Source organism: Thunnus thynnus, chromosome 17 (assembly GCF_963924715.1).
Source record: "Thunnus thynnus chromosome 17, fThuThy2.1, whole genome shotgun sequence".
NCBI classification, from domain to species: Eukaryota; Metazoa; Chordata; class Actinopteri; order Scombriformes; family Scombridae; genus Thunnus; species Thunnus thynnus.
Genome location: NC_089533.1, coordinates 20,248,009 through 20,262,619, shown reverse-complemented (window position 1 = coordinate 20,262,619; position 14,611 = coordinate 20,248,009). Strand labels below are relative to the sequence as shown.

At 40.7% G+C, this 14,611-nt stretch overlaps 2 protein-coding genes across 6 annotated transcripts in view; one reads left to right on the top strand and one right to left on the bottom strand.

Moving 5' to 3' along the window:
- The first annotated feature begins 2,371 nt into the window (after positions 1-2,371).
- socs1a (suppressor of cytokine signaling 1a) lies at positions 2,372-4,803 on the top strand. The gene is made up of 2 exons (XM_067570473.1): positions 2,372-2,689; positions 3,888-4,803. The coding sequence occupies exon 2, from the start codon at positions 3,945-3,947 to the stop codon at positions 4,665-4,667; it is 723 nt and encodes a 240-aa protein (XP_067426574.1). The 5' UTR covers positions 2,372-2,689; positions 3,888-3,944; the 3' UTR covers positions 4,668-4,803.
- A 5,608-nt stretch (positions 4,804-10,411) lies between these two features.
- The window catches only part of clec16a (C-type lectin domain containing 16A), a 46,193-nt gene continuing 41,993 nt past the window's right edge, over positions 10,412-14,611 (bottom strand). For all 5 annotated transcript variants that reach the window (XM_067570546.1, XM_067570549.1, XM_067570547.1 and 2 more), the window contains one exon: positions 10,412-13,840. In XM_067570546.1, coding sequence (XP_067426647.1) covers positions 13,176-13,840 — 665 coding nt within the window. In that variant the 3' untranslated portion in view covers positions 10,412-13,175. The remainder of the gene's footprint in view (positions 13,841-14,611) is intronic.

The window sequence follows — 14,611 nt, the reverse complement described above, 5'->3', positions numbered from 1 at the left end:
TAAACCCGTTGGCCTCCCTCCCCCTGCCTGTCTATCTGTCTGTCTCTCTCTCTACTTGGACCTGGCTGCAGTGATCTGAGTGTATTCAGCACAGTCAGCTGCATTGTGAACAGAACATTTAACACTCAAGTTACAGTACATTTGATAAGATTTTGTTTATTCTCAAAATCACCCACAAAATACACAACGATATATACGTGAAGCGTTGATTTATAAAGTGATAAGCATTAATATGGGTCTCAATATTAGAAAATGAAAAAAATGAAATCTTTAAAAATTGAGCAAAAAACAAACTTAAATACAATGAGACATGAGATCAGTTCTTAAAAATAGCTGATGACAAAAATGGAAAGGCAACTTTAATTCATCAACATCCTGTATCCTGTCTATTACTATGCTTTGTTACATAAGGATATGCTTCATTGAATGATTTTTGCTGGTTATTTGAATAAAGAATGCAACTGACACATGCACACAACAACAAAGGCCTACACTAATGTTTTTCAAGCTGTGAGAGGGGACACAAAATGCATTGTAGGCCTGTTTCTGCTGTAAGGGAGGAGCAAACATACTTCAACAATCACAATGGTGGAAAAAATGTGGTGGTACATGCCTAAGAGTTGATCTCAACGCTACATGGTGGGCATCATAAGCACTATCAGATATACATAATGGAACCAGCAGATTCTGAGAACTAGTTGAGTCAGACTAGTTGAGTCACTGACACTATTACCACACATGACTTCTCTTAGCTATCATCTGCCTGCCTGCAGTGTGCCTGTCTGTCTCTGCAGGCCCTCTTTATGCCTGTGGCAGCTGACCACAAGTCTTTCCTTAACTTTCTGTTTATCTGACTCGCTCTTTTGTAACCTGATAACATGACAAGGGGGGTGTTGTTCCACCCGTCCCTCCCTAAAACCATGATACTTAGACTGTGATGTTACTCAAACTTGCCAGCAGGAGACTGCTAATAACTTTTATTTATAACTTTGGATTTCTCTCAAAAAAAAGTGTTTATAGTCTTTTAATTGTGATGCCATAATGTGTGACATCAACATGTGAAGTTCTGATATGCAGATTATACATGAATCATTTGGCATGAAGCAATGATTGAGTAATTTATAATCCAATACCAAAACATAGTAGAGCAGAACTGTAACTAGAGATGAGGTAATAAGCCTGCAGCTGGTGTCCAAATACTGCAGCCATAACAAGTCTGTGGGAACTTTATTTACATTAGATATAATTAAATGTCATTTTCAGAACTCTTCTGAAATGTGTCTTACATCACTAGTCAATGTTGTTTCACTTATGCTCAAAAAACATGAATAAAGTTAAAGTGAGATTTGAAAGGTTTCCGACATCAATTAAGCCTTACTGTGGGACAGTGCAATGTAATTTTGGTACTAACTGACTCCACTTCATATATAATTAGAAACGATCAAAACAGACTCAGAAATAAGCGACCTCAGAGACTAACTGGCCAATCAGCATTGAGTAGTCGACAAAGTAATGTAACAACCAGCATAAAACCACAGCTTAAGAGGAACAGTAATTATATGATCAATCATGATGTCATTGATACTTCAGACTATATACTAAAAAAAATACAACAGAAATGGCTGATGTAGCTTTGCTAAAATAGTTTTGAAAGTCAAAATAGAGAAATGACTGTCACAATACCAGCATCTCTGCGATGAATCACCCCAAATGTGAAGGCTGGATGAAACTTCTTTCTCTTTTTTTTCTGCAGAAGTGTGTATGCTATTAACAGCAAATGAAGAAGTGAAGCAGCTGCAACAACAACTGATTGTTCACAGCTGCTTTTTTCCCTCAATATTTACTGTGAATAGGAAAAAAAAATCCTCCTTATGTGATTTGATATTATGTACATAACTGCTGCATGCCAGAAATTTCTATGTGACTGTTTGTCCAGATCTTCCTTTCCTGGAAAAGAGATAACTATCTAAGTGGGACTTATCTGAGTGAGCAAAGGTTAAAGAATTTTAATCTTCATGCAAAATCTGCTTAAACTGGCAAAATGAGACTGGCATTAAATGCATTTCAAGGTCATACCTGACAACATATTGTGCTTTTTTTTAAGATGACTGATGTTTTGCATGTTGAATAATATCTCTGAATCAAACTGCACTGGTGAATAAAAGACTTGACCAGTAAAAACACTACAACAAGAATATTTAACAAAAACTGCTATTACTCGAATCACCCTGCATTTCTGTAAACGCCTTGCTGTCATGTGGTTTTTGCGGTTTTCGAGAAATTTGAGGCGACTTCAAATGAACTGAAAGAGAGAGAGAGGGGGGCAGTCTCAGCACGGCTGAAAGTTTCACTTTCATTTCTTTTTCATCTGAAGTGCTAGGTTGCCGCTCAGAAAGGCCTTTCTATTCAAGGAAGCGGCGGGCGGAGCTACAGAGAAGAGGCAATATAAAGGGAGAAATGTGTAGCGGACCACACTCATGATAGTATGATTTTGACGGGTGGGAATCACAGCCAAACAAAGCGGGTCGACAAATTCTAAACTCCTGGCTGTTACACCTCGTCCTCTCTCTAATCCTTGCGCTGTGACACGGATTACCTGCAGGATATTTACTGCTCTCATCGCAGCATTTGTACTTTGGGATTACAGACAAACGGAGCTTTAAACCGCCGCTGTTGTTAGAGCGAAACGGTAAGACTTTTCTGCTGTACTCTTGGATGTTTTTTTCTTCCTTTGGAGGATTAAATAGTCATGGCCGCCTTTTTTGTGAGCTCCGTGCATTTCAAGTGAAGTAGTCAAGTAATTCAAGCATTTACTGAGTGCATCCATTTTTTTTTGAATCATGGAGCTGGTTTCACAGTTTAATCCTGTTTGATTCCCACTGTCCGGCTGGCAACGGTTTGATGTGGAAACATTTGAGCTTTATGAGGCTATGGAGAGTATCCAGCAATGATAAACTCTTGTAAATGGCCTCGATTAAAACACACACACACACAAACAAACAAACAAAAATATGATTAAATTTAAATTTTGTCTATTTACATGGTTTGGACATGTTATTGTGATTGCCTGGTATTGAGATTTTTTAAAAAAAGTCCCCAAATTGCAACACAAGTCATTACCTGTTAATAATTACCTTTTCCTGGAATTTATTACAACTTTTGAGCAACTTGTTTTACAAGTTTTAGGTAAAAGGTGAATCACACTGAGGAGCAGCCTGTTGATGTGTGTACAGAAACGTCTTGTATAACTTGCACTCAGCTGATGAGCAGCTAGATGTCAACTCCACCAGGTTCAGGGCTAGTGTTTTAAACTATTCTGAAAAAGTCATGTAAAACAAAAATCTACTTTCAGTTCACAAAGTATATATATTTATTTTTCTTTATGGCCTCATAAAGTTCGATCTTAGTCACTAAGACAGAAGTGATGACAAAAAAAAAAAAAAACACATGATAAGCATCATAAACTCTGTGTGTGTGTGTGTGTGTGTGTGTGTGTGTGTGTGTGTGTGTGTGTGTGTGTGTGTGTGTCTACAGACAGTGTACAGTAATCTGGCTGCGGCTGACATCAGCCAAACCGCATTCCAGTCATATCAAACTTAGTACCGCTCAATGGAAACTAGAATGAATTTCTAACCCACACTCAGTCACTTAATTATGCACACACACACACAAACACACACTTCTCTTCTTTTCGAGCAACAAAGCCTTCCTTACATGGTCCTTGCCTGAGACTTGGTTTTAAAGCTGTGTGTTCAGCCACTGTCAGGAAAAGTTAACTCGTACCTGACTTTACTTTGACCAAGCTGTTGTAAGAATGATGCCGTTTGCTTTGATAGTAATAAATAAGTGGTTGTGATAATAACTCTTTCTTTTTTTGTCTCTTCCAGGATGTCAGTGTGGTGGTTAGCGATGGGAGAGGGTTTGGGGCCTCTCTCCCCTGTAGGATGGTAGCCGACAGCACAGTGGAAGGCAACGACAAGACACACTTGTCAAGCTCATCTTCATCGTCATCATCATCCTCATCATCATCCTCCTCATCTTCCTTGTCCTCATCATCGTCACTGTCATCATCTCTGCAGAGGCGCGAGCTCCCTCTGAGCCCGCACCGCACAGAGTCCGCGGAGCTTCAGCGGCGGGCTGCTCCAGCGCCAAACCCGAGATCTGTGACCGTCCCCTCTGTGTATCTGACCCATTTCCCGACCTTCAGCTGCAAGGAGGACTGCAAGATCATCACGGACACAGCGTCCAAGCTCGAGCGCAGTGGCTTCTACTGGGGCCCTCTGGGAGTGGAGGACGCACACCGCATGCTGCGGGACGCTCCTCTGGGCAGCTTTCTCATCCGGGACAGCAGACAGAAAGACGTCTTCTTCACATTGTCCTACCACGCCAAGAGCGGACCGGTCAGCGTGCGCATCGACTACAAGCGGCAAAAGTTCTCACTGGCGGGCAACGAGCGCACCTTCCCGACGCTCTTTGCCCTCTTGGAGCATTACATCAACTCTCCCAAGAAGAGCCTGAGCATTCCATACAGGAAATGGGAGCCAACGCTGCAGGAGCTGTGCAGGAAGCGCATCATGGAGCTGTGTGGTGGAGCAAGCCGGGTCTCAGAGCTGCCACTCACCCATATTGTCCAAGACTTTCTGACGGAATTCCCTTACAAGTTATGACATTGCCATATGGTATTTTGACAGTATTATCATTAATCTCAAGAAAGCAATATTTACAAAGAACCAGGCAGGAGCGCTTGACAAGACCTGCCCATCATGAGGTGGAGGTTAAGAGTGTGTCGCCATGGTTACAGACTAAATCAGCTCTCTCTATCGAGCTGAAAGGCTGCAAAATGTTTCAAGAGAGACATTATCTGCACAGTCAAGCACAGTTTGACTCCAGGTGGACAGGGTCCATGCATGACATTTCACCATACGTTACCTCTCAAGCCTCCACTTGCATACAGGCAGAACACCTTCTGGCCTTGAGAAAGCGTGAACAGATGGAAAACGCTGCATTAAGAAAAAACTACAGAGACAATGGAGCTTTTACAAAGACACAAGAACTGGTGGAGTTGACTGTGACTGCTCTCCTGGAAACTGCAGGCTCTGTTGTTGCTGGTTTGCAACCTCCAGAGGGCCTAAAATATTTAGTAGTGGGCTGTGGAAGGACATTGACAATGCCTACAGAGTGGACTTCAAAACACAAGGGGCTCTTAGAAATATGGAGGCATGGTGGAGAGTTCAGTTGAAATCATCCACCTGTAGGATTTGTTTTATTTGTGTAGCAGATTGTAATACTCTAATGCTGTTGAATGTTTACATCACACATGAATGTTTGCCAGCACTGATGGCTCATATACTATTTGACATTTAAAAGCCAGTGAGTTCAGATCAGATGGTATTGGAGTCATGAGGTCTGGTGTTAAACTGTACTGTATCTAGAGGTTTCTCTCTAGTTCAACCATCTGCCAAGCAGAATACTGAATTAGTCAATACTGTTGTCTATACTATATTAATATTTTGTTGTATTTTTGTATTATTTTTATTATATTTTATTAAACTACAATGTATTTAAACTACTTAAACTTTGTGTTTACTTTATGATTGTGTCTTTAGTAATATGCTTGTTCTGCAAGTCTTGCCAACTGAAGGCGTGGTTGGAGTATGTAGGCGTGGAGAGAGAGACGGGGAGGGACAAACAAACACACACACCTTCACAATCACAAAGTCTGGCTACATTATGTCGCAGACAATAGGATAGACAGGCAGACAGGAAGTGTAACAATGTAGTGTACAGTACTGTCACCACAGTGATTCATCTCTGTAGGGTAAAGTGACAGGTGGGTGGGGTTACTTTTGTAGTAAATGGACTGTTACGCTTAGACACACACACACTTACCAGAAACAGGGGCAGAGGTGACACATACTGATGCGGATGTGTGTGTCTGTGCATACAAGTGCTTTGAACCTAATGAGGGCCCAGTGCACATTAAAATTTTCCTCAGGAGGAAGTGGGAAAGTTTTGGGGTTAGTGGTTATACAGAGACATGTTAGATCAAGGTCAGGGTAAGATTTACAGCTCGCATTTAATCTTAGTTATGAATAATGGACTTTTTGTATGTAGCACATATTTAGAACAGTTATGTAAATAAGCAGAATGGAATAAAAAAAAGATAACAGGTGAAAAGAACTGTCAAGAAAAATCATGCGAGGAGTCAAAACAATGAAACAAAGCAATGTCATTTTTTCCAACACACTGATTGAAATATCTTACTTCTGTATTGGGTGTGGCAATCCTGAACCAGGGTGGGTATCCCCAGTTAGAGTGTATGACTCATGGAGTGTGCATGTGTATGAGAAACAGAGTGCACATGCTATTTCTTTCATACTTACTGTCATATCAGACCAAAGCCGAGCTGAAATCTGTAAAACTCAGACTGAAGTCATGCTTAAAGGTGCATGACTGGTATGTCAAACAGGACAGTGATATAACAGGAACCTTACACACCTTACACATTCTTACACAGAGCCATTGCATTCAACCAAACTGAATTGTTGCAGCATGTGTTAATAAAACTTCCCTCTTGTCTGAACCACAGTTGAAGAGTTCAGCTCCTAAGTGAATCAATTTTAAAGTAATTATTTAATTTCTAACCTAAAATGTAGAGGATCCAGCTTGTGAGAAGTAGTATCAGACTGACAAACAGCAATGGTGAGGCTTTCCAGTATCTTTTTAAGAATAGCAGTGGGTTTTTTTTTCCTGTTTATTCCCAGACTCTGGCAGGTCGCCCTTCCCTCTCATGTTTCCCTTCTGGTCTCCTCACAGTGTGCAAAACTGAACATATGTCACTGTGTTTTCATGGTATTACTGCTGGAAACATCCTGTTATTACCTGACATTCACAGGAAGAAATAATATCAAGAGACAGAAGCTTCTATAATACACTGCTTATTAGCACTGTGCTAATAAACAGTGTATTACTACAGCTTTCTCACTGTTGATTCACAGAGCAGCCATCTTGGATTTTGGGGGTGGGGTTGGTGAGGTTATTCTGACTTTCCAAGTCAGAAAACCGAATTCAGGGGGTGTTTCAGTTGAAATTTACAACTGGGTACTCAGAAATTCTGACTTCCCAGTTCAAATGGAACACACCAGCTACCAATCTTATGTGTGTATGGTAAATATATTAAAGCTGCCATGAGCAGCCAGTTAGCTTAGCTTAGCACATAGACAAAGCTTAATCCGTACAAAAAACAATATAGAAATAACAATTTGTGCATTTTGGGGCTTGTATTTTGGACTATAAGTAGCTTGTTAATTGGTGAATTAGATAATTAGCTAGCTAGTCCAGTGCATAAGCTATATTTAGCTAGACCAGTAAGCTAACTAGTCTCCGCTAGTTTACACTTTGGTTGAACAGATTCAACAAACTAGTTATAATGTGTTAATTAATGGCAGTTTTTGTCACCCTCAGATGGAGTCATGCTAGTTTTCATGCTAAGCTAAAATAACCAGGGTGCTAGATGCGTCTTTAAAATATCAGATATCTCCTCATCTAACTGGGTACTAATAAGATGTATCACAGAATGTGTGGGAACTAGAAGCAAACAAGATGAGCTGTGACTCCACATGACATTATCTTTAGAAAGCAGAATAACCTGGTCTTAATTTTGCAGTTTCATGACATTTGTGAGAGTATGTGTCACTTTTTCACAACTGTGTAGTGTACTTTTAATTTCTAACCTTACCTCCAACCCTTTCCTCATACCTAATCAGAACTCCAACGCCAAACCTTACCATAAGGCTGTATGATCTTTTTGGGGATTTCTTTTTATTCTCTTGGGTCTAGACAAATGTAGCCACAAGCACACACACACACACACACAAACAAACACACAGTGTTGAGTCATACTGAATACTCACTGGTTGATTCAAGTAAAGTCTAACTAGCGTGAGGATATAATTATCTCAACTTGAGGAAGAGGTTGAGCAGGGGTGGAACAAACACACAAAAAGACACAGAGTGGAACATGAGTCAGTGATATGTAAGTGATGGTTGTAATATCTTAATATTTATAAGTGTATGTGTTATCAAGCCTCAGTTTTCAAAGCTTTACCTAGAAACTGAGATAAGATATTTAAACACAAGTTTGCGTGTGTAATCTTGTGGGGCTGGGGGATGGTGAGGAATGAATCATATGTGGCAGTTTCATTCATAGCTTCTCAGTTTTCAGGACATTCCCGACTATTTTGAGAAGTGAAAGGTGAAGTGAGGTATTCTATGACTGTGCGCTTATCAGCTGATTTCTGTAGAATCCTTCACTTGGAATTTTTTGTCCTTTAAACACACACACACACCGCTATACAGAAATAAATTATAAACTGACATCTCCACATCAAAGTGGCACACAAAAATACTGAGGACAACAAGATAAATAACATAAGAGAGATGTCCTTTCAAAAAATGACCTTGACACTTGATGTAAAGACACTTATATTTTTGGCATTGTGATGCAATTTTCCAACAAAATAGACCTCAACAGCTTTATGAACAGTTTATTATGCCGCTTTCTGGCAGCCTCACTGGTCGCTTGTGTTTTCATGGACAATTTCCTTTGACCAAATGCTGATTCCTGAGTTTCTTATAAAGAGATTCACATCGAGAAGTGATGTTGAAATGCATTTCTAGGAAGACTATCATTAGTCATCAGTTTCTTTAAATTTTTGGACTTCTCCACAGGATTTCTTTTTCTACCAACTCTAATTCCTGTTACTAGCACATCTCAGAATTTACGGCATGGGTGATTTGCAGGAAATTTATGGAAACACTGATCAGTGTGTTCAGTGTGATCAGTGACCAGAAAAAGTTTTCACAGATTTACCAAAAAAGGCAGCTTCTGAATAGATTTCATGTATTGATGTGTCTTTATATAATAGTTTGATATGTTAATTAGTGAGCTTGAGGTGCTGGTAGGCAGATGTTACCTTTGGACAGCAAAAGGCTAGCTGTTTCCCTGTTTCCAGTCTTCAGCTGATTGTGTTAGCTTCATATTTACCGTGCAGACATGTGAGTGGTATGAATCACTGCTTTAAATATGGGTATGTTTTGGGGCCTGTCCCTCAGCACCCTTTAAATTTTGTAGTAATCTAAAAAAAACTTCTACAGTGCCATTAAATTGGATCCTAAATACAGTATGTTATTATTTGTAAATTTTGTCTTAAGTGCTATCTAGTTTTAAAGGATAGGTTCACAATTTTTCAAGTGTGTCTTAAAACAACAGTCCAGATGAACACTGAAAGAGGTTTTCCTTGCTGTAATCATTCCTCCTGTTCATACTGGGTATTAAAAGATCCTTTTCAAATGCGCTTTCAATGTAAGTGAACCAAAATCCACAGTGTGACCACACAGTCACTTCATCCAAAAATGCATTTATTTTAGTTTATCTGAAGCTTATATGAGGCTAGAGCATTCTGAGTTAGTCATATCATGTGGATACCTGCCACATTTAGTCTTTTTAGCATCAAATTCCCTTTGTTTCCCTGTCAGAAGTATAGTAACAAAAAGAGGGACCTTGGCACTAAAAAGAAAGATATCTACTTGATTTGACTTCATATAAGCTTCAGATAAAACTTTTAAATACATTTTTACAGAGAAAGAGGACTGTGAACTTTGGCTCTGATCACTAGAAGGGATCTTCTAATGGCCAGTATGAACAGAAGGAATGAAAACCTATTTCAGTGTTCATCTGGGCACCTGACTGTTGTTTTAAGACAGACTTGAAGGTTGTGAAACCGTCTTAACACACTCAGGGGTGTGCAGGAGATGTGCTGTTCAAGTCTGCACACCAGAATCATTAAATCTGTCTTGGATCTCTACAGTCAAAACTTCAATGTGATGCTGTGACTGTGGTTTGGTACAGAGAAATAACACACACACACCAAAGCATTTCAGTATCGTTGCAGTACCAGGAACCCATTCACATGTTTGCGCACACACACACAGACTTCCCTGAAGAGAGGAACCGCGATAAAAGCAACACGTACAGACCGCAAGGTGACTGAGGGCTCCTGCAGCAGCCACAGGAAGACAACGCAAAGGTAGAAAGTGTAAAGGCAACGTCATGCTCTCAGTCTTCCGTCACACACACATACACACACACACACAAATATGAATTCAGCTCAGTGACATTATGTTCATTTTTTACACATGAAAAAACACTTTCAAACACAAGTTGAAACCAAGTTGTAGCGCTGCAGCGTAGGAAGCAAGATGTTCCTTTACAGTAATGATAGATGCATCTTAACACTGCAGTTGAAGATCACTGTGTGGGTGTTTGTTCAACTGAAGCTTCCTCAGTGTAGGTCAGGATTTTACACGAGCGAGACATGAGAAACAACATAACAAACCTCATACGCCGGTCTCACTGTTGTTAAGTAGAATAATTTATTGCAGGTCTTTATTTATTCCTCTGTTTCAGTTCATTAACAATAATTACATGTTTAAAAGCCAAAAGCATTTACAGAGCATACAAACATATTACATACACACACACTACAATCAGAGACTTAATAATGGAAGCTTGTCATGGCATGTTTGGGTAGAGGTTGGCAGTAGTGGTTACGGGTGACACGCCGCCCTGTTGGAAGACGACATGGCGGCAACATGGCGGCGTGTTCCTCCAAACCGTCGCTAGCTTCTCTACAAATGCTCCTTGTACCAAGCCTCTTCATCACTATCATTCTGCTGCTATATACAGTAGCCAGATGGAAATACTAAGAGACAGACTCAAAAAAAAAAAAGAAAAAAAAAAAAAAAGAGTATTGCTCTGATTTCTCGTTAACAAACTCGACTGTACAGAGTTAAAAATAAGAATGATCGAGCCTTAAGACTTACGATGATGGCACAGGAAATGGGAGGATGAGCTGGATCGCGAATGCAGAAAATATGAGGAAGAAGTGAACAAAAGGGGAGGAATTACGTTATAATGAATCAGTGAGTGTGCTTTGTTCTTAAGAAATCAAGTCATGAATCAAAGATAAAATACACTGACCCCATTCATATCAATTGAATAACACAGCTGTTTGGAGAGATAAGGTGTCCGTTACATTCATCTCTCCTTTCATCGAGTAGCTCTTAAGATTATTGCAGTAGTAAAGCTTTATTCAGCTGATTAAAGGAGGGGGTTCGCCCCTAGATGCTGACCTCAGAACAGCCTGTTATGACTCTTGGGGCTATTGTTGGCAATTTTTCCAGGTTTTATATGCAGCTGTGGCCTCAATTGGGGATGAAAATATAATTCAAACTATGTTTTGATATCCATTACTCAGGAAAGAAAATCAGGATATAATGAAATAATATAATGAAAACAGAAAAAAAAATGTTAGAGGAGTGCGTTGAGAGCATTCTATGTGAACACAATCATCCTAATTTGGAAGTAGCTGGGAACCTATGTGCTGTTGTCTTCCCAGGAAAAATGCAAGTCAAACTCTAAAACGGAGCCAAATGCTGTCATAAAAGATTACCAGTAAATGTTTCAAGTAATCTGCCCCCAGGTCAGGTTTACAGTCCTTACATCAGATACAGAGATTTCTATATGGAGAATTAAACTGAGCTCAGGTCAGTGTCTGAGGGGCAAGCAGCAGATACATTCAACCCAGTGTTGTTGTGGCGATGTGCGGACCTGAAGACACGTACGTTACTTCAAATAGTTTCTTGTGACTCTATGAAGTTGTCTAACATCACTGATCTCTATTAAACTGTATCACACTATGAGGCTGTCGTTTAATCAAGAAAGTTCAGTTTTTAAATATTTCCTAAACATATGAAACAATCCCAGTAACTTACAATATGTTTTATAACCAGTGGCACACCTGCATTACCACAGGTTTGAATTCTCATTGTATAGAATGAATGAATGAATGCATGGACTGAGTTCCTATTACTACTCACTGAACCGCTAAGCATTATGTATCACTACTGCACCACCAATCAGCTCTTTCGCATTATCTATTCTGCCGGTCGGGCTGAATGAGCACACATTATCTTACCTCTGCAGGATTCCACTCATGGGTTTGGGAAAGAAGTTAAAAGATCTGGAATGGAAGTTGAACTAAAAGCCAATCTGCTGAGGTCAAAGTTTGTTGATTACTCTTGCATATCTTAAAAACGAAAATGCATTGTTACGCTGCACTCAAGCAAACCATCCTAAACTGTCAGCCCGAGAGATCGACATTAACGACGATGGAAACCAACTCTGTGCTGGCTGTGATCACGATCAGCTGCTTTCACACACCTCATGTTGCATCTGAATGGATTCATTCATCCAGATGTTTAACTAGCAGGAGAACAAGATGGCCATTAAATGAACGTTTTCACAGTTTGCTCCCTCCTTGCTCAAGATCATTTCATACATTTTTTATGATAGCCATTGATTAGTAAATGGGAAATTAATGGATCATTACTTTACTAGTGGAACAATAAGAACTAAATCAGATGCAGAACACACCCCCACCATACGCAACCATACGCACACGCCTAACCAGTGGCAGTTCTAGGTGGCAGTAACTGCAAACAGGTCTGACATGCAGCAGTTAAAAAGGCTAGTGCAGCTTACTCTGTGTGTGTGTGTGTGTGTGTGACAGCATGTGTGTGTTTAGCATAGTAGTGACCACCACCGCGAAACATCAGTGGTGAACTGTTATGTGAACATAAGACACAAAAATAGAACAGATCTTTGAAAACCTCACAGCAGCAGCAGCATGTGGAGCATGTGTGTGTGTGTGTGTGTCTCTGAGCTGACAGACCATTGATCAGAATGAGTAAAAAAATGTTGCTGGTTGCGCGCCTTTGACCCGCGCGTGCTAAAATCACTCGCATACACACGCACTCCAGTGCACGGGGAACCCAAAACGTGCTTTTGAGCTTTTCCACGAGTTCCGCCATCTGTCTGTCTCCTCCTCTGTTTTTCCTCTGTGAGTAAAAAGAGTCTTTCTTCATGTGCAAACACAAATGTTGAGATGCCTCCAAAAGCCTCTTATGCTATTCACATCACACACTACCGACAGGTTGCAACATGAAAATATACTGCAGCCAAGCTGGATAGTTTAACTATCGCACTTCACTGTCCTCTGTATGTATATGTGTGTGAGAGAGAGAGATGAGTTTTAAGTGCATGGGCGTGAATGTTAGTCCAGTTCAAGCGAGTCTGGTGTTTCAGTGTGTATCTCTGTATCATCTGGCTTCTCTGCAGACTCTGTAGCTGTTGAGTTGTCTCTTACTTGCAGCTGTGCAGCAGAGGGCCGGTCTCTATGTGCTCCAAGAGGTATGTCTTCATCTACAGGCTCCTCATCTTCTGCCACGTTTCCTCCCTTTGGTTCCTGCGGCGCCTCATCAGTGGGTGTGACCAACTCTGTCGATGTGGTTTCCTCTTTTACCGTCACATCTGTCTCATCCATTAAAGACTTCTCGACGTCCTCCTCCTTTAGCTCTTCCTCTTCCCTTTGTTTTCCTTTCCAATCTCCCTCTTTCTCGTCATTATAGTCCTCTTCCTCTTCTGCAATGGGAGCGTCTGGTCTCTGAAGGGTTGTGGAAATGTGGCTGGCACAGGGGTGTAGGTGTGGTGAGTCGGCAGGGGGCAGCAGCGTGAGCGACTCCACGCTGAGGGTGTCGGCGTTGCTGTCGGTGAGGAGGGAGATGGTGGGCTGGGAGGCCGGGGTGAGGCTCGGGGCCAAGGCGTGAGCTGGAGCTGGGGTCGAGGGAGTAGAGGAGACCAGTGTTACTTCCCCGCCTCCTCCTTCCCCTTCTCCTCCTGAGGAGGAGGGAGGTGTGTGCTCCAAAAACGTGCCATCATCTAAAGAAGAGCAGAGGAGAGAGTGAAGGAGATGGAAGACACATTTTGAAGGATTCTCACTGTGTCCCTGGTGTGAAATTGTTTTTTAAAAAAGCTACACATGCTCCTCCTGCTTTGTTAATGTAATGTTTCTGTACAGTTAAATGTACTAAGAGTCAAGTTTGTTAAAAATAAGTTCTTCAGTTTCATTTCAGGAAATTCTTTGCCTTAAACGTAACTCAAAAGTTTATGATAAATACAAGCGGCAACACTAAAACTCTCAGGATTTATAACAAACAGGAGAACTTCGATCTATGCGGGTAAGTGCTACACATGTATTTGGACAGACACAGACAGAGGGTTGACTGAGTAACAAAGCACAGCATGTTCTCCAAGAATCTCCTTTTAAATTGTTGGCATCTGTTATTTTAATCGCTGTTCAAAGAATGAGCAGATCCCTTATAACAAGGTTGAGATTGTTTCAAGCATGTCATTAAAAGCAGAATTTAAAAGAGGTACAGCTGGGTGGTCACACCGCACTTCTATCACACATATAAGCAGCAGCAGCAGTCGTCTAATAGTAACAGAACTACACCTTTAACTATGTACTACAGTGTCAACTACTACGTACGCATACTCACATTGTACGAGCGAAGGCGCGGTATGGAAAACACAACAAAACTGTTTTACGATGATCAGTGTCATGGCTACAAAATCAGAACAAACCTCACCTTTGATAGCTTTTCTTAGTGTCTGTAACTCTAGTCAATGCATTTTGAGGCTGACAACATG